Raw genomic sequence first — 21,154 nt, 5'->3', positions numbered from 1 at the left:
ATCTCTTTTACAGCAAAACGATGGGCAGTTCACAGTGATCCAGCTTGTTGGTATGCTACGCGGCATCGCCTCGGGCATGAAATACCTTGCCGACATGAATTATGTGCACCGTGACCTTGCTGCCCGAAACATCCTGGTCAACAGCAACCTTGTGTGCAAGGTGTCAGACTTCGGCCTTTCACGCTTCCTCGAGGATGATACGTCGGATCCTACTTACACTAGCGCTTTGGTATGAAAGAATCAAGTCTTCCCTTCACCTAATGAGACACGAGACACACAAGCAGTCAATTAAACTGTGTCTTCTAAATGATTTACATGATTTTGCAAATGACCACGTGGCTTCCATTCGTCTGCTGCTGGCAGAAAGTTTTATAGGTTATTTTAAGGGTTAAGTTAAGCTCTGGCGTGCATACTACAGTGCACTCCCAGACTGCTTTCCCTATCAAGACAAATATCACCCCTTCACCTGTTCTTTACTTCCTCTCTCTCCAGTATTTCATGTACCACACTTTCCTCCCAGGGGTTTTGTTATATCCATCTCCCAGTTTGGATTACCATCAGCATTGTTGCCATGAACAGTGTCTCTCTCCGGAGCCAGGACACTGTGACGGTCAGGTTTCGGTCTTGCGTCTTTTGCTGAGGTTGTGCCCTTTGTGTTCACAGGGAGGGAAGATCCCTATCCGATGGACTGCACCCGAAGCTATCCAGTACAGAAAGTTCACCTCTGCTAGTGATGTGTGGAGCTATGGGATTGTCATGTGGGAAGTCATGTCCTACGGAGAGAGGCCTTACTGGGACATGACTAATCAAGATGTATGTATTTAATTTTTGCTGAAATAATTTTTAAATTGGCTGTTCTTAATTCTTTAGACAAAGTTCCCCTTGAAACATTTTAAATGAGGCCTTACTACGGGTACATTTTGGTGTCTGAGTTTCATTACAGCCTCAAATTCCTTAGAGAGGCATTTTGCCATCGTATCTGCTTTCCCTTAGCTAAACAGCAGCTTTCACACATGGGCTTTATATGAAAATTTCCCCGCACTCGCCACAGAGACATAATCAGATCATTTGAAATGCACAGCCCTGCTCAGTGGACAATTTCTGCTCTTGACTGGAGCCTCCATTTTCTATCTCCCTCTGGGTAGTGGATGGGAGAGCAAATTATGGGGAGAGAGATAATGAAAATAGTTTCAAATTGAAAGTGAGAACACTAATGTGCTAAGAGGGACTGAGGACCTCAACAGTTATCTTATTAGCAGCTCCAGATAGTGTTTCTGCTCCATCGGGGTCCTCGTTTGGAGGTCTCATGAATGAGATTAATCTGGGTCTGAATGGAGCTTCTTTAATGGTCCTGATAATGAGCAGGGGATTGGGCATCCTTGTCACAAGTGTCCTCTGAGTTGTTTCACTCTGTTAGCCGTGCACCACCTCTGTGTTCTCCCTCGACCAACAACATCCATGGCACACGTCAGACATATATTTAAGGTGGCTTAATGGGGAGAAAGCATTAAATACATTTTAAAGGCCGGAGATTAAGTCACTGTTGGCAGAGTGTAAGGGGAAATGTGAAGTTGTTGGAATAAGGTTTATGTTCCTACTGACCTAACTAGAGTTTCACACCTCTTCAAAATCGGAATTAACATAGTGAGTTCTGTACAAAAATATTCCACATATATTATATATATATGGAATAACTGTAATTAAAAGTAATTTAAATATTTCAGCCATTACTTTGCACACTAATGCACAAAGTAATGGCTGTAGCAGTTCACTGCTTAACGGATGTTTTCATTTAATCAGAAATGAAAGCATCAGCGCCGGGATTTAGTTGTGTTAGATGTGGCTGTGATGAATTTTTACTGTGGATGGAGCATTACTCTATAAAGCTAAGATAATAATAATTAATAACTGTATTTGTAAGGGAAATATTGAGAATTCTTTTTTTAGGCGTGGGATACTACATCGTTAAAAAATTTAATTGATTTAATTTCCCAATAAAAAGCAGCTGCTTCTTATAACTTTTCAAAGTTTTATGAGCCATTATTTTGGCACTCTGAACAAAGATACTTTTCTTTTTCTCGAAGTCTTAGAAATATCACTAAATACATGTAAAGTTTACCAAAAAATAAAAATGTAAATCTTTTTTGTTTTTCCTTTTCCTACCTTACATGATTTTATTTTCAAAAGCACTGCTGCAATTAACAATCTAATAACGTAATGTATCATAATATATTGTCAGATAAACATCCATACTTTCAAATGTAGCCCATGTAATTCAGTATTTTAAACTATCATATTGTTATTTATAATTAAGGAAAGATGTCTTCACATCTTCCAGAATTGGCTCTTAAATCTCTTCTCCCTAAAAATCAGTTTCCTCCTTGTAGAGCCTCATAGCGGCCCTTAGAAATCTTTGTCTCCCCCTGCAGGTCATCAATGCCATTGAGCAGGACTACCGGCTTCCCCCGCCCATGGACTGTCCCAGTGCCCTTCACCAGCTCATGTTGGACTGCTGGCAGAAGGACCGCAACAACCGGCCCAAGTTCAGCCAGATTGTTAACAACCTTGACAAGATGATCCGTAATCCTAACACACTGAAGGCGATGACCCCTTTATCTTCAGGGTGAGTGAAAAACAGATTTTGTCAATGATAGAATATAAGCATCAGAGTCTTTCTCCATAAAAAGACTCTGTCTCTCTAAATTCGTCCTCTTGCTACAGTGTCATCCACAGCACCGTCAACTTTTGTCTCTTGTTTCCCATGGCGCCGAGCGGTTATGTAAATTAAAGGCTTGGTTTGATAGATCAGATCCTTCCCACGAATGCTTCAGGCAAATCCTCGATTGAAGCACTTTCAAAATTTTCAAAACATTTGAAGCGTTTCTGCTCTGGGTGTTAGTTTCCTTTGAGAGCCAGGGTTTACTGATTTCCATTATCCCCGTCTGTAGTTTAGTTTGTGGTGAACTGCAGGACCAAGGGCCAAATTTTCCACATAGACTGAGTGAATATATTGGCTCCCTGAAGCCTATCACTTCATTTGGAAAATACCCTTTATGAGGAATCACTTTGGAAAATATTGGTTCATGGATAAGGCCGGTGGGATTTTTGGAAGTTCCGTCTCAAATTTTGAAAATGTAATGTAATAATTCATCTTTGAATCATACCCAGGTGGTCTAGACTGGCTTTGATGTTCAAGCTGCCATTTTGTATTATCGTTGTTCTTAACGGGCCCTGCTTGTGTCCCCTTCAGTGTTCATCTCCCTCTCCTGGACCGCAGCATCCCAGACTTCTCCAGCTTCAGCACTGTGGATGAGTGGCTGGATGCCATCAAGATGGGCCAGTATAAAGACAGCTTTGCCAATGAGGACTTCACTACATTTGATGTGGTGTCTCAGATGACCATGGAGTAAGTGCTGATGATTGCTGGTATTCTGGATACGATAAGGAAAAAGGGGGAAAAAAAGATCACAAGAAGTGGGTTTGCTGAGTCTCATATATACCTAAAACTTGAACGAGCACCAGACTCTGCCTCTGGCCTGTTCGAAAAGACGCAAGCACTGCATGCAATTAGCAGATTGTAATAATGCAGTTGCAAGGCTGAACCATCGGCACAATAGCTCAGAGCTATAAAATCAGCCTTTATTCTCTGCCATGTGTTCAGCAGGCCTCTCTTTGACCTCACTTTAAAGATTAAGAGGAAACATCAGAATGTGGGGTCGGTTTCATGAAATACTAGGAGAACAATTACCCCAAACATATAAAATAGAATCTTGTTAAGAGTGCCACATGTAGAGAAATTGATTTAAAAAAAATGCTGTCAGTGTATAACAGTATCACATGCCTGACATTGTTTCACAGAAATGTTGAGCTTCAGTTCTTTTGAAGAAAACAGATGGTAATGGGTAATTCAACAACTTTGATTACTGCTGAGACTTAGCAGTAGAAGAAAGAAAACTAATTATTTTATGGATAAGAAACACATTATAAGCAAGCGATATTTGGGGCCGAAGCCTTGAGACAATGTGGGACTGGATATTTCAGCGGGAACTCATGATCTTTGTAACGGATGTTCTCTATGGTAGACTTTAGTGAAAAACATGTTGCGATTTTGGCATTGTATACATTCGATTTAGTGGTGAGAGACAGCCAGAAGACTTCCTTTACAAAAAAACAACTGACGTTCAAGCTTTATTTTTGTTTTATTTCTAACCTCAGTGCATGGACACACAACTGTGTCTTGTCAAAACCATTCATGCTTTCGTTCGATTACTGTCAAACCGTTTTTCATACATGTGTTTTTTTTCAGTTGTAATGCTTGTGTCATGTCTTATGCTGTCATATTATACTGTGATATGTGGCGATATGTTGCTACCAATTTCTGACTTTTTTGGCAAATGCCCGTTTGTCTTTTACATGCATATTGTGGGTGGATGGAAAGATTGAAAGATAGATGGAATAATAGGTCGTGAAAGACTGTTTTATAGCCTGTGGTAACATCAGCCTAACATCTGCTTCTGTCTGTACTTCCAGTGACATCCTGAGGGTTGGTGTGACGTTAGCAGGCCATCAAAAGAAGATCTTGAATAGTGTCCAGATGATGCGGGCACAGATGAACCAGATCCAGTCGGTGGAGGTTTGACCCTCCCAAGTGGAGCAGAGGGAAAAATAAGGCGGTTGGGATGCAGGGCTCTGGGTGCAGAGGATGGAGTTGATGTTTTTTTTTCTTTTCTTTTTTTTTTCCATGTGACAATGTGTCTGGTCTTCCCACCAGACTGCCATTCATCTCCCATTCCCTTTTCCACTTCCCTCCGTGCTCCTCCTATCCCCTTACCCTGACTCTCCCTCCATCCTTGGGATCAGCTGTGGAGAGTTAGGAATACAAAAGTCCTTGTGAAGAAGCATCAGACCGCCCACAGCCAAACCACCTTTAGAGCCAGAAACATGGGAGGTTAGACGTGACCAGCAACGCATTTTTTTCAATCTTCCACCTTTTTTCATTGATGTTGTTTTATTTTATTTTATTTTATTTTTTGGTTTGCTTGTTCTGATAATTTTTTAAAGAATTTTTTAAAGAAAAAAAAAAGAAGAAAAACTGAAAAAGGAAAGGAGTTTATCTAAATTTATAGATGATATAAGGTTGAACACTAGATGAACTGAGTAGGAAAGCTACCCTTTAAAAGGGCAACAAAAAAGAACACAAGGAAGAGTTGAGGAGACTGCTCTCGACAAGGCCTGGATTTTGTTTTTTTGTTTTTGTTTTTAATTTTGGACATTGTTCAAAAACACAGAAATTCTCTGTGGTTTTCAGAAAGGCAAGGTGTGGAGGAGACTAGGTGATCCGATGTGTACACCCAACTGTTTCCCCGGGAAAGATGATATAAAAGAGTGAACTAGACAACTTTTGCCACAGACAATGTCAAAACCACTTTCAATCAGACTGATAAACAGTGAAATCAACACTGAAGAAAAAGGAAAAAAAAAATCTCATTGCAAGTAATTTTCTATATTGTGTGATATTTTGTGATGAAGACTCCCTCTCACCATGCTTCCTCTCACTAAAGAAAATTTAAGTGTTTTTTTCCTCACAGCCTGCCAAATAGAAGTATTTTGCACCCCAATCATGATCCTGTACTGTACATATCAAATGCACATGACCTGCCATAAAACGATGACTCAGAGATAGCTATTGTAATTAAACAGTTCAGGAGCAGAAGAACTGATTGCAAAGGCGGTGGGCTTGAGTTTATTTTCTTGATTTTTTTTTTTTTTTTTTTTTTAAAGCAAACTGAATACCTGTGTAGTCATACAAAAAGAGACAGGTTATACATTAGAATCCACGTGCATTAAGTCTCTGTTAAAGCTTCCTCACTCATGTTCATCTCCGGTGCTGTGTGTCCGCATGTGCACATGCATAACACATGCACAAAGAAGCAGTCGCTCCCGAAACGTCGGGACTTGTTTGATAGCATGCTGAGTGAGTGGTTAATTTCACAGTGCTTTGATTTGCTGCAATTACTAGAACTCTGTTTGGTAAGAGCTTAGATTTGACACACTTTACAGAGTGTAATGCGTCTGCATTATATTCGGTCTTCTTCTGCCAGTTTTCCTTTTCTAAACAAATTCGTACATTTTTCTTCCTCGCGCACACAATCCGAATCGTGAATGGACTTTTCAGCGAGATGTTGACTGAATGGAAAAACATGCAATGCGTTGTATTAATTTCTCTATTGGTATCAATGAACTGCTATTATTACTTTAAGATTTTTTTTCTGCACTGAGTCTACTGTGTGACTCCAACAAAACACTCTGGATCTTCCATAAATGCTTTGAAATTATTTTTGAATCATGTTGGTGCACAAAACCATGTAGATAAATGGCAATTTCATGTAACAGGCCTTGGCTTTATTTAATAGACAGTATATGCATTTATTTTATGGTTTCCTGTGAAAGGTACTGTCTAATGAGTTCAGAGCACTCAGTCATTGTTTGTGTTGTGGTCAGTAACCCGTTGGAAGGGTTATGGGGGGAAAGATGGAGTGTATAGCAATGCAGTCATTCTCCAGCGATGGTGAATGTTGAATCAGACAGGGGTTTATGTACACAGCCACTAAATGTTATCAGCAGTGGAGAGCTCCCACTGAGCTGCGCTCTGAGACCTGACAGCCAGACATGGATGTCCAGCTGTGAGCCATCGGTCAGATGTGTCTGGTCACAGCGGGGCAGCCGCACCCTGATCACTGCTGCTCTGTCCAGGCACTGATTCCTTCCCCGTCCTCTTGATCACAGACATGCCTGTGGGCCACCTGTCTGCCGCTTCCACTGATCTCCACACAGTCGGCTTCCAACAGTTGTCCGGTTTCATCTCGGCGATTTTAAAAGAATCTACAGCAGCAGGCGAACTGCCACTCATGAGTGGGGCAGTTGTGTCATGTCTTGTCCTAATGCTGCATGCCACTGAGTATGAGAGAAAGATTCCTCGGGACCGGACAATGCTTCCATGTTTGCTTGCACCAAATCCTCAGATGTAGACAGGAGTTCCCAAGACAGCTTTAGCACCAAAGCCCCTCTTAAAGAAAGTGAGAAACCTCAGTTACTGCTCCACTGTTGTTCTACCTTTCATTATCCCTGCCTGTCCAGAGAATTTAAGGCCAACAGTGGATGGTGGGATTTTCATTCTTTTTCTGCCCTACGCTCTGCTTGGTTATTTTCATCTGCGGTACAACACATCGAACAAATATTTCCCTGGAAGCTTTTCATAACATATGAAACTGAAGGAGGAGACTCATGAGCTGTTAAGTCATAGCTGAGAAGTGAGTGAGAAGTGATGCTGTGACCTAAATGCCACTGATGCCAACATGTAGTCTTCTTTTTTTTTTCCTGAGTTTTGATTATCTTCCCTTTCCATTTCCCAATACTTAACAGCTCATCAGTTTTATTTAGTTGAGGCTGTACACTCTCATGGTACAGCAAATATGCTGTCGTCAGGAAAAACACTTAAGAAATTAGACTCGAGTATACACAAGGCTGGTGAGGTTTCGCTCCAGCCCCATTAAAGCTCATTCAGATGCTTGTCCTTGGATGCTGCCAAGACTGTGAGTTATTAATCAAGCAATTATCCTTGACGTTAGCTTCAAGGAAGTACCTAAAACAGGGTGGGCGGACATGCCGCAGTGGTGGAATAGTGCTGAAATTATTCAAATTTCTTTTGGTCCATACTGTCTGTACTTCTTGCAGCTTAGAGAATTCTTTTTCTGAAAGTTTGGTTTTATTTTATTTTTCATTTCATATATTGGAGTTTAAATCTTTTGTTTGAATTTGGAGTGTTTGGAAATGCAGCATGAAGTGTCTGCTCTATGTATCTTATGATTCTCGTGGCACAAAAAAAATATTGTTGCAGATCAGAGCAGTGACCAGCGAGCTCGTATGTTCAACTTCTAGGCTATTGAAAAATGTATAGAAAATGAATTAGTGATTCAGCTAGTGCAGTTTTTATGACAGGCATGTTTCTAAAAGAATTTTCACTCAATGTGATTATTCTTTTATTGCCTCTGAAATCAGACTGAATATTTCATTTAAATGAAATTACTTTTCCATTTTTGTAAATGGTTTTCACAGTTCAGAAGTGCAGTAGTATATATCACAATATTCAATCACTTGGAAATTTGATGACTTGTAAATACAGAAGGGTCTTTGTGCTCTTTATTTTATTCACTTACTTATTTTTTCTTTCAGAGCAGTTGCTTTTTACCATTCACCTCCCCCCCAAAAAACAGCATGTATGAGTACCTCAACAGGTGTAGTCTTACCGCAGCAAAAATACGGCATCTACACATGCAGGCTCCAGTTTCCCTTGTTTTCCTCTGGGTAGTAAAGTAGATGCAGTGTGGTGGTGATGCCAGTGATGGTTTCACGCATTTTGTCTCTGCATTTTTCAGAGAAACATCTTGTACTTTCTCCTTTCACATCTGTGAAGAAAAGTAAAACCACTCAGCTCTGTCCTCACCGTGTGCCAATTTTTTGAAGGACGAAGAAAAACCGTTAAGCCTCAGTGTTACAGTTACGTGACCGTGTGCATAAACACGAGCTGTGCCAGCAACTGGGCTGCATATGGACGCCACCTTACTACAGTTTGGTCAGACCTTGAAGTCTAGCTCCTGTTGTGGCAGAAAATGGCTCCTCTTTAATGGCTGCAGACTGAAGTACCAGAGCGCCCTCTACTGCCGTGGTGGTCAATTGTATCTCATTGGGGTGACATTTTCAGGTCCAAGTAGTTTGCGAATGCTGCAGCAGCCAGATTACCAGTGTTTAGGACATTTCAGAAAGCTTCTGCTGATGGACAAATGCTGGCTGCTGCTCAGAGCAGGCCTGAGTCTTTCGCTCAGTTCAACAAGCTTTTCTTCCAGTATGGCATCCTGTCACTTGTGTTGCCTTCTGTTTCTCTCACCCTACCCCAGTCTCTCACTCCACCACTACCACTCTGGCTGTTGGTTAGTGCAGTCAGGGTATCTCTGTGTGCTCCTCTGGTCTGTTAAAGCCTATATTATAGACCAGTGCTGGTTCAGACCACTGTGACTGACGTGGGAGATCCTGTATTTCTGTATAAATGTATATTGACTGTAACCCTGTGAATGATGTAACAATTTCATTATTTGTAATATTGTCATTGGTTTATTTTCTAAAAATGGAAAGCCCAACTTGACTCTCCTCAATAAAAAAAAAACACAAAGAAAAAAAAACATCTGTAATAAAAAGAAAATGTCGATAAGGTTTTTTTTTCATTATTTATTGATTTTAAATATCATCATCATCAGCATTTTTAATGTCTGTTTTACAGTGTTTATCTAAAAATATGTGGTGTCACAAACATGAGTGGATTCTGGCTGTGGCACTGCCAGACAGATAATTACTGGTTAAGTCATTTTTTAAGGATATTTTTTAAGTTTACATGTAATAAAAATGTGTCTCTGTGGCAATAGTCTAGTCAGCTGGCATTTAATTTAATCAAGTAAAAAGCAGCTACAAATAAATGCTGTAAGTAAATATATTTATTTTTATATATATATTATACTTTTTATATTTATATTTTACTTTACTATTATTTCTTTTGCAATTTAAAAGAATGTCAAATCACTCAAAAACTAGTCACTTGAAATGCCGAGGATTACTTTTTCCTAGCATTAGATACAATTCTTATTAAAATTAAATATTAATCTAGAAAAGCAAAATGTGGTATTTTAGGTTAACATTATGTTTGATACTTATTTGCCTTTCAAAAATTGCCCAATAACATAAATTATTAGAGTAAATGTAAAAAATAAAATAAAAAATAAAAAACAATTTGAAAGCTAAGCCGGGTGACACTTTTGAAAACACCTAAGGCATACTGCCACAAGGAAGCTAGTGCACTGAGGGGGAAAAACTGCCGAAAAGAGCAGGTAAGAAAACTTCAGCTTTCATTTGTTTTTACCCCGATGATATATATATTTTTTAAAGTCATGGCTGACAAACCCAAAGCAAAACCTTAGTAATACATGAGACATTTAGTCATAATGAAAAGGAAAAGCTCAATTAAGCTGTTGCTATGGCTAGCTTGCTTACATTCAACAGCTAACATGGGGTTTGTTTGTGTTCTACATCGTTTTTTAAGTGTACTGCATGGTGGCCCCATCTACCCATGACAGAGCAGGCATGTAGATGGGTGAAAGATTAAAGAAAAAGCTAACAGAAGTTTCGTAGTAAGGGATTGGGCCACAGCATGCTGTCAGGAAATCTTTGTTAAGCCATTGTATTTACAACTTCCTGGAACTTCTAGTGGAGATGCCATTAATCCATTCACACTGCATTATCAGATGAAACAGAAATCTTTAGCATATGATTCACATAATGTTCACAGATCATTCAGGGAATTGGCAATCTGGAAGAGACCACTCTCATCAGGATAAGAGTTTCATCAGAGTACAACAGAGCCCCAGGATGCCCTCACTGTAGGTGCAAAGGATCTTTTTCTCACTCTCTCTTTTTTTTTGCTTTAATATTCCACCTGTTAGTGTTTTTAATTCCTTTGAAATACAAGGTTCAAATCATCATAAGCTTCATTTTCCCCTTGTGCATGCAATATTTGGATTTGTGGCAATATTTTTTGCTGGGTTACGCAGCCTAAAAGGACAAAAAAACTGATTCATAAAAAATCATTTATTTGGTTTGGTCTGCTTAGTTGTTGCTTTCTGTTTTTGCTCAATAGAGTGCTGTTTTTATGTTGAGAATTCTAACATTTAAAATGCCTGACTGGGTGTTTTATGAAAAAAGAAAACTGTAAGAGAAGGGTTATTTAACCTTCAGTGGTACAAGTCCTACTCTGATGGGATTTATTTGAGCTCACAATGAGCTATTCTAAAAAGAAAGGGGGAAAAAAGTCCCGCAGGAAATAATTCAAATTCCTACAGTTTAAAAATTAAATCTTCTGTAGTAACTTCACCAATGCTAAAAGCATGGCTAAAGATTTAGTAAATGCTTTCATGTTCAGAAATGTCACATTGCATACACATCAAAATGGACTTAGTCTCAAAAGCACCTGCAAATCCAGAGATGATTATTTTAGGTCAAATTAAACATTTAAGTTAGCATCACTTCTCTCAGTGTATGCCCGGAGCCTTCCTACTGCACATTGTTCTGTGGTTTTGTGTCAGAAGTGATTTGACCAACAGCGCTGCCATCTCTCCACAGCTCCGTTTCTTGACTGTAGGTCAGGCTCCTTTCACCTTGCTCAGAGAATTTTGAAACCTCATTAGCAGCCGACGCGTGAAAGGCTGGAGACCTCGACCTGACCCGCTGGAGAATGGCGTGTGTGTTAAACGGTTTACCCCATGAGGAGTAGGGGAGAGGTTCAGGAGTTCAGTGGAGGGGGGTACACCCAACCCTTTTCAACTGCTACCCTTGACCACCCATAATTTCTTCCACTTGGTTATACCTTGATGACTCTGGGCCCAGCACAGTACACTTGCAAAAGTGGGTGCAAAGAAGATTATAGGTTTTTACATGAGTGACGGTAGCATTTTTATATTGGAAAATTCATTTAATTTAGGAATATTTCAGGTACTTAAGCAATGTTGTTTTTTTTGTTGTAGACTGAATTATGGTTGAATAGGGATAAGGGGGATTTGTAGCGGTGCCTACGGTCTTGTCCTTTGCATAATTCATTGCTACGACACCGTCCAGAGCCCTCCTTTGCACCTGGTGTACCAATTACAGAAAAGAGTTGCGAACCAGCCATGTTCATGTTGTTCTTCTTTTCTTTCATGAAAATAAGTCAGTTGTTGGGCTGTACTAGCGGCTTATTGCCTTTGCAGTAGTGTAAAAAAAAAAAGAACCTATATCCAGAAGGCAGGCATGCAGAAGAAAAATTGACCATGTAATAGTCGATTCAAATGTAGAAAAATCTGCAAAAACAGAATCCAGAATGCTAGCTCAAATAGTCAAAACAAAACACCTTTCCAAGAAACAAAGGTAGGCACAACAAGCACACACAGGAAAACAGACGGACTAAAAAGCACCAGGTGTTTATCTAGAGGGGGGATGTGGATGCCTCATTAAGAAGAATCTGAAAATCCCACCCAGTTATTATATTATATTTTTCCACCCTATCTCTTCTAATCAGATTTTCATTTTTTCCAAGCAGTGGAATTTTAGGGTGGCCTTCTCAGTATGTGTTATTTTTAAATTTAAAATTTTACAATTATTACTTATTTTTAGATGATCAATATTTGCAGGCATCAACAACTGGAAAAAATAACTTGTGAGCATGAAACTATATTCTACAATAGTTAGTGGTCTCATAATGTCAATGTTTTACTTCAGTTATGTGTACTAAAACAAAATGGACAATTACACTTACAATTGCAATATTTTTTGGCAATTATCAGTTATATTCATTTATAATTTTGCCTGTTAGCATAACTATGCTGACACATACAGAAATGATAATCATACAGTTGTTTACAATATTATTGATTTATTCACACAGTGTCAATATTTATTAGAAGTTAGTGTTAGCAAGAGGTATTATTAAATTATTATTTTCACAGTGTAAGTGGTTACATACACACATTTTTTTATTCTTACCTAAACAATTCTGAATTAAGATTTCAGACCAACAGTTTTCACGTGTACAAATGTTGAATATGTCAAAAAAACAAAAACAAACAACTTTTCTTATTTTAGAAAGAGAGGTCTATTTTCCCACACATTTCCTATTCTTTAATCGTATTCAACATAGGACACATACAGTCTGAAAGTTAGCAGACTAAGTTATTAATACAGTACAGTTTTTCTTCTGATTAGGTGAGATAAAGACTAATGTAAGGGTCTGATACTGTGTTTGTTAAATCTGATCATGGTGTTTGTAGAATGGTTTAAAAGCCTAAATAGAATAAAACTAACGTGAAACAATATATTTAGCTTCATGTAAACATAGCTAAGGAACAGATCTGTTTGTGTTGATTTTTTACATTTTTGTTCACATATTTTCTGCCATTTGAGCATTCGAGCATGCCTTTTATTCATATTTTAAAATTGTAATTATCCATTGATCCATTTTTGTGCAATTATAGCTATTTCTTTTCTTTTCTTTAAATTTAATACAGCATTTTAAAATGTATCCAGTGGCACTGTAGTGGGATTGGGAAGAATTTTAAGCTTTTTTCCACTCATCCGCATATGAAGGACTACATAATCCTTACAAGTCAATCAACATCACACTGAGCTGGAATCACCTTTTCGAAATACTTATGCAACATCATCAAAGTTCTGTTTGAAATTAAATAGCAGTAAGTTATGGTGAACCAGTTAGTCAGTTAAAATCAGTTCAAAAGGTTCACATACAAAAAAAAAATTCTGCCGAACATCTGGACGAAAGCCTGAGCCAAATAAACCAGAAAGAGTAACTTTATAACTTTGATTGGGTTTTCACTTTATATGAAAACATCTAGCCACCAGCTGGGAAAGTTCTAAATAAGGATCTTGGTCCAGATGTCAAAAGAAACAAAGAAAGTAACTAAAGATCCATGAGAGATTACGAAGAAGTAGGCATAGCGTAAAAACATTAAATACATTAAAAACTGGCACATGCATAGCCTGAAGCAGGTATGTTTTCAGGATTTTCTGAAAATTCATGCGAGCTGCTGTCCAGTATTTTCACATTGCAGAAAATGTCCCTTTTAGGCTGACGGATTTGGAAGCAGGAAATCACTGCAGATTTTCCATAAAGTTGGCTGCAAGATGAAAATCTGTATGTGGCCACCAAGGACATTAAGGCCAGTGTGAGTGAGGGAGGAAGAGTTCACCCGTTCATATTGTGTCGAAAGACCTCCAAATGGGTCAGAACTGTCACAAGCCATTTCCATCATGTCCTGCTCCAGAAACATGATGGAAAGTGGAATTAGAATGAAATAAGACATAGTGATTCCTCCGGGCACACGAGGAATGGATCTGCTTACCATACAACTGCCCTTAATTGGCAAGAAGCTCAAAAGTTTGACCCCAGGAGCCAGGTTTTAAGAGAGTTACGAGACAGTGGCTAATGCGGCACAGACTGCTTAGACCCTTTGTCTGGATTGATGAATTAATGTGTCCAAGAAATCTGGACATCTGGGCTTGAGCTTTGGCAAATTACATCCAGCTCTAACTGGACTCTGCTTAATACGGCCCAGCAGGTACAGTAAAAAAGACTCAGGGGTTAATGTGAACCTTGCAAGGACCTTGGTTATAAATAAAAACCACATTTGATCCATGTTGCACACTGCTATGGCTTGGCACTTTAAGCAACATTTAAACAGAAGCCGTTTCCCAAGGACAAGCAACAGCTTTGTTATCAGTATTAACGGTATGAAGCTGGCAAGGCATATAATCAAAAACTAGGGAAATGTGCCGGGTTTGCCATCTTGCACTGCAAGTGAAGCAAAATCTGACTGCAAATACACTGATTATATGTACTTAATAATATATCCAATTGTAAAAAGACAATTAGTTGCCACAGTTAAATCATGCAGTGACATTTGCGTAGCTGCAGAGTGCCAACATCAAAGTGTAAATTCACTGCAACACAGAGAGACACGTGAACTCCGGGTGACTGCTGAACCGCTTTTCTTTTTAATTCCCTTCCACTTGAGTTACACAACCCACAGATGCCACATCGTGTCGGGCAGAACCAAAGGGAATATCTTTCCCTCTTGCAGAAATGCTCACTGAGTTTTAGGCTGAGCTTCATGTCTGCCTCCAGCATGCAAAGGGAGCAAAGCATGAGGGCATGACTCAGAGGAGCTTAGAATGTCTGACCTACATGGCAATATAAATCATATATTCCACTACATTCCTTATATATTGTTGCACTGGTTCTCATTTTATATGATGTTTTTATTATAATGAGATAGCATGAAGTCAAAGACTTTTCCCCCCCAAACAGTGTACCTCAGTTTACTGTTAATAAATTAATAGTTTACTTAATATTGGTCCTGTTGAATAATATGGAAATAATATGGAAATTGTTGTGCTCTGGAAAGCTATAAAAAATAAAAGATCCTGAGCTCCATCTAGTGATAGAGATAAAGAGTTACATTATATCGCTTCTGCTTTAAAGCTCTCAGTATTTAGTTTAGCATGGCTGCCATAGTTCTTTTTTTTTGCTTCTTTGTTTGTTTTTTAGCTAAACAATGTGAAGTCCAGTTAAAAGTCCCAGATACTTCTAACATCAAGACAGAAGTATTTGCTCATTTGTATGCCTGAATGTATTAACAGCTTTTTCATACAGCACATTTCACACAAAAAGCAATCAAATGTGAATCACAAAGGAAAAAACATCACATAAACAGCAAGAAACAGAAGCATAGATCAACAAAGTGCAATTGTTCATTACCATTTGCTGTGAAGACTGGAGAGTCGACAGGTTTTCATACCATCCAATCACCACCAGAGCTGATTTCAGTGATTATGCATTCCTCTGTGGCTGAATAAATGTTAGTAAAATCAGCTGCTGGAAAGAAGAACTGCAGGTACCCAGGGCTTTGACGTTGGTGGGAGTAATGCTTGAGGGGATGAAGAAATGTAATCAACAAAAAGGCTCAGGCACAGGTTTCATTTAATCAGCTTTACTGACAAAAATGTGACTCTATAGTCAGCAATTTGATTTTAGTCAGTCTCTAAAGAGATGAAGCTAGATTTTTGTTTCGAAACATTTAGATGATATTACATCAAATGCTCCATGTGAACATGAGACGAAAGGGTTAGACTAGTATTTGGAGTGCGCACGCACAAATAGTCATGTTAAGGTTAGGAATTGAAGCATCCAAAATAAATGTTATATTGCATTTCAGAACCAAAAATTGTCATTTAGAAAAATATGCAGCAGTAGCACATTCATGCAGTCATAAATTCATAGAATAATCTTTTATACTTATATATTCACATCAAGAGCCACAGTAGTAAAGTATTCTTTAAGATCTTTGCAGAAATAATTAAAGCTCAGTCCTTTAGACTTATCCAAACAAACAGTAACATTTGAAATTAAAATCATGTGTAGTTATTGTGCCAATTTTACAGATTTACAGTCCATCCGGTTTAAATTAAAATGGGTTATTTATGTGTTTCGTCATGGACAAAGCATTTCTTGACCCCTCCTCTCCGTTGTTGTTCAGTGAGCCCTCTAGTGTTAGAATAAGTCAACATATTTTGACTTGCCCTTAGTTACAAGGACCCACTCACGTGTATGCTACTATAAGATATTCTTTAATATCAAAAGTCATCACCGTAGTGGATGGAAGTAAGAATTTCACTTACTTGAAATATTTTGATATATTAATGATATATTAATTAATATATTATCATAAACTGTATACAAAATCAATCTTATGTTCCAGTACAGGAACAAAAGCTTTCACAGATATGAAAGTAGCTGATAATTAATAAGTTGTTCTTCAGTACTTCTCAAGTAACTCTGGATCCAGTTCTGTATAGTAGAGAATTATATTCTGGGAGATAGTAAAATGGTAAATTGCCTGTATTTGTATAGCGCTTTACTTGCCCCCATGGACCCCAAAGTGCTTTACACTACATTCAGTCATCCACCCATTCACACACTGGTGACGGCAAGCTACATTGTAGCCACAGCTGCCCTGGGGCGCACTGACAGAGGCGAGGCTGCCGGACACTGGCGCCACTGGGCCCTCTGACCACAACCAGTAGGCAACGGGTGAAGTGTCTTGTCCAAGGACACAACGACCAAGACTGTCGGAGCCAGGGCTCGAACCGGCAACCTTTACAAGACGAACTTCCAACTCTTGAGCCATGATCGTCCCGCAAGTCATTAGGTCATTAGGTTAGGTTATCGATAATACACAATTGTCCATAAAAGTGATCTAACTTTCCATGTTTTTCAAGAATTATTACTGATCCAATCCATCAATACTGATAAATTATTCATCAGTTGCTATATTTATCTCAAAACCTGAAGTATTATATTCAGCTCCTTGGTGCTTGTTTGAGTGAAGAGAGCGGATATAAAATTATTTAATAGTGAAATAATGCCAAACTATTTAGGGATTCTGCATGTACTAAGTACTTAAAGCAACATGAAACAAATGAAATTGAAAGTAATAAATAATAAATGAGTAGCTGCTGTTGTGCACCTCTCAGTGTTTAGATAAGAGTTCAGTAGAAACAGATGTTGGAGAAAGCAAAAGTTAAATGTATGCATTGATAATCATAAAGTAAGTATGACCCAGTGATTCACTAATATCTCCTAGCTGGATCTTTGAAAAATGTCTTATTTATCTATCATTAAGTCGATTTATTAACTTTTGTTAGGGAAGTACAGATGACTATAACTACCAGGTAACTCCTGTTCACCCATTGTTCCTTTAGCAAATAAGTAGCTTTTTGAATCCTTGAAATATGGCACATTCTTGTTTCGAGGTACAGTGCAGACATCAAATGCGATACCTAATATTACTGTTTTCCCTTCAAGAGCTGATTCATACATACATGAATTCCAGCAGAATCAACCCTCACATTGTTCATCAGCCAAATTCTATCCACAAATTCAGCCCGTGTCTTGCTGAAGGAAATTTAGCAGGGTGCACATGTGCTTTCTCTTTGCTCATTCTCTCATCTACTTTCCTGGAAACAGAGGGGGGAAAAAAACTTTTGATTGGTGGACACTTGCCTGACTAATGGAAAACAAAGATACATCTGTCCTTCAACTTTCTTTAAACAGCTCTCTAATATTTCTCGTGTTCTTTGCTGAAAACATGACAAAGACCTGGCCTTTCTTGCGGCTGACCGTGTGGCTCGATTTCAACAAAGATCTAAAAAGCAGGTAGTGAAGCCAAGTCGCTGTCAATGTAAAACCTTTAACAGCCAAACAAACAATTTAGTCTGGCTAGAAAAGATTGTGGCTGTCAGCTGAAGAGAGTATGGCGCACTTTAAAATGTATCTGAGTGAAAATGCTTTGTTCATCCAGTAAATATAGTCCAAGGGAATTGTGTGAATAAAATGAGGCCAAAATCTTACCAAATATTTCAATTTTATGGCACTGTGCATGCATAAATAAGCATGGAGTCTCAGAAAATAAAAGGTTTCTACATATATAATATATGTACTAATACACAAGGGTCCGCTGTCATATGATTTTTGCATCCTGATTATCCACTGAATAAGGAGTTAAAGTGGATAATCAGTTGCACTGTTGACACATTTCACCACATGGGGGCAGTGTTTAACAACAGCTCAACCAGTGTCACGATCTGGAGGACAAATTTCCCTCCAAGGTCTCTGTCTGTCTAGACAACTTGCAATTTTCTTCTATTTCTTTCTATTTTTGCTAGCAAAGAGAGTGCGAACATTTCTACCTGAATGGTTTAAAAGGACAATTTTGCAGCTTATCCACTGTTGTCTTGTCTAAGCTGATGAAATTTGTCAACCAACAAAATGAAACAGAAATTGGGCTGCAAGGAGAAACAACAGGCATATGGGACTTCAGTCAAAGGAGGCTGATAAATGCCAGCAGCAGCAAAGTAATATCTTCTCTTTTGATCGCTGGCTTGCGGGAGAGACATTGAAGAAATATTTTGAGATGGAGTGAGGTGTGTCCTCCAGTTGCAAAAGATTACTTAGTCTGTATGTAATCCAAGAGAAGGTCATTGCTCACCTTTAATCTCCTCCCATGTGACATTATACGAGCAGTTATCACTACAGTTCTAAAAATGATTGATTGGAAGATATCATCAACATGTTAGCCACACCATCCCATCTGCTCATGAGTACAGATGAATGATATGTGATTTTGTGCAGGATATTATTTACTGACTGTCAGGAGGGCCTTGGATATAGCGGATATCTACATTTATACTGAATTAATTTTTTTCTGTACTTAAATTTGCACTAGTTTGAGCATAGTTCAAGAGCAAGAGCTACCATATAAATAGTAATATGTGCACGACTGTGAGGAGGGTATACTATAGAGTATGTAAGAATAAAAAAAGAAAAGAATTTACTTTGTGCAGACAAAGGGGAAAAGTCCAACTATTTTCACCTCCAGTTCCAGCAAAGAAAAAATAAGGTAATTTTGAATTTGATGGCAACCACAAATCTAAGAAAGAATGGGACAGGGCTGTGTTTACCACTGTGTAGCATCTCCTGTTCTTTTAACGACAGTCCATAAATGCCTGGTAACAAATGGGACCAGTTGCTGGACTTCATCGGCGTAACTTTGTGCTGAACATTGGGGTGGGGTGGGGGTGGGGGGGGGGGGGGGGGGTGTGTCAAGATCTCTGTCTAAATAAATAAATAAATCTGGTTAAATTCCCAGATGATTAAACATGCAACTAGTTTGCTGGTAATAACTGAAATGAATAAAGAAAATCAGCAGCCTATTTATGCAATATAATTCATAATTTTATTGGGGGGGTTATATTGGTTGGGTCTGATTATGCCTGGAAATTACACCCCTGCTGGACTTTTAGGAGAGAAACGTTGTCCCGCTCTCATCTGATAGGATTCTAGCTTTTCAGCAGTCCTGGGTCAATCCTAGGTCTTCTTTGTTGTGCATTTGGTTTTATGATGTGCCAAATGTTTTCACTTGGTGAAAGATCTGGACTACAGGCAGGCCAAGACTTAAAAAATGCAGTATGCAGTTTAGCATTGTGTGGCTGAAATATGCAAGGCCTTATCTCACATGGAAATATCTTGGATGGGAGCATATGTTGCTCCAAATCCTGCATATTCCTTTCAACTCTGCCTTTCCAGATGTGCAGTCTGCCAATTCCATAGGCACTGATGCACCCCCATACCATGACAGATGCAGGCTTTTGATGACAAGTCAGATGGTCCTTCCTTGACAGAATTATCCCAATTTTTAATGTAGTGCTGTCTGAAAGCCAAAAGATGAAAGCCATACAGTACTGATGTTTGTGGAATCTCAGCCCATATTAACTTCCTCTAAGAAACTCTTTTTATATTTAATCATGTTACTGATTAACTGTTAATTGCAAAATATTGCAATTAACCACTCACTTTTGTTCTTTAGTACCACTCACTTTTTGCTGCCATCAAATTCAGTTTGATTGTAAAATATCTGAACTTAAAGATTATGTTCCATTATGAAGAAAATATTTTTAAATATCTAAATTATTGCATTCTGATTTGATTTACATTTTACACAATGTCACCGTTTGTTTGGAAATAGGTTGTCTTTTCTCGGTTAGAGCAAATTTTTGCCCAGTGTTGATTATCTTTTTGATGGCATATAATACTGGTCTGGACCTCATTTTTGCGAACCAGTCTATTAGAAGAAGATGAACCTAGCCACCTTGGCATCACCAATTGGTTTGTGAAGTCATGTTTTTGAAGCCTCCAGCTGAGCATTTTCAAATCAGACATAACAAGGGAGCCATTGTCATTTATGTGGTATTTATGTGTACTTAAGGTAGTCATGCCTTAAAAGCATGTCTTGTTTTTGTGGTCCTTTTAGACTCTAATGGGACTACAATTTACAAAATGAACATTGTGTATTACTAAAGTTTGGGATGAGACCATAATTCTCATCATAAAAGAGTTTGCTGAAGTCATTGTATCATAGGAGCTGAGGGGGTGTTCCCATAGACTTTTATATAACCAGATATTTGTTTTTTGTTGTTTTGGGGTTTTTTTTTTCTTGCAGTCAGAAGAGTCGCCCCCCGCTGGCCATCAGTAACACTGCAGGTTAAAGAGTGCTGCTATATTAGTTTTACTTTTCAGATGTAGAATCCTCTAGTACGCTTTCTTTAGAAATAAATTATTTAAACATTTTGAGCATAAAAGTGGACAATTTCATACCGAACATCTGTAATACTTTGAGAAACTTTGGAATAAGGAAATTAGAATGTAAAGCTACAACAACTTTATTTAACCAAGACTTGAAACTCTTGAAATGTAAAATTAATTTTTTGTCCAGTATCCTAGCCCATAATATGTATTCCATCATTCTATAGGGACAGTGAGTGAAGTCCACATGCTCTATTTAGGCAGTTTGCTTGTAAAGCACAGTCATACATTTATATTGACTTTTTAAATAGATTTTGGGTACTTCAGTGAGGTTAAATCAAACAATCACGGCATTTGTTCAAAGTG

The 21,154-nt window shown here is 38.4% G+C and overlaps 1 protein-coding gene across 4 annotated transcripts in view; it reads left to right on the top strand.

Moving 5' to 3' along the window:
* The window catches only part of ephb2b (eph receptor B2b), a 127,291-nt gene extending 118,055 nt beyond the window's left edge, over nt 1-9,236 (top strand). For all 4 annotated transcript variants that reach the window (XM_080890575.1, XM_080890573.1, XM_080890574.1 and 1 more), the window contains exons 12-16: nt 14-229; nt 664-813; nt 2,430-2,623; nt 3,251-3,406; nt 4,531-9,236. In XM_080890575.1, the coding sequence (XP_080746701.1) occupies nt 14-229; nt 664-813; nt 2,430-2,623; nt 3,251-3,406; nt 4,531-4,639 (825 nt within the window). In that variant the 3' untranslated portion in view covers nt 4,640-9,236. The remainder of the gene's footprint in view (nt 1-13; nt 230-663; nt 814-2,429; nt 2,624-3,250; nt 3,407-4,530) is intronic.
* Nucleotides 9,237-21,154: the final 11,918 nt, after the last annotated feature.

The sequence above is a fragment of the Rhamphochromis sp. 'chilingali' genome, assembly GCF_963969265.1.
Source record: "Rhamphochromis sp. 'chilingali' genome assembly, chromosome: 9".
NCBI classification, from domain to species: Eukaryota; Metazoa; Chordata; class Actinopteri; order Cichliformes; family Cichlidae; genus Rhamphochromis; species Rhamphochromis sp. 'chilingali'.
The sequence above is the reverse complement of the archived record's forward strand: the minus strand, read 5'-3'. Positions and strand labels throughout refer to the sequence as shown.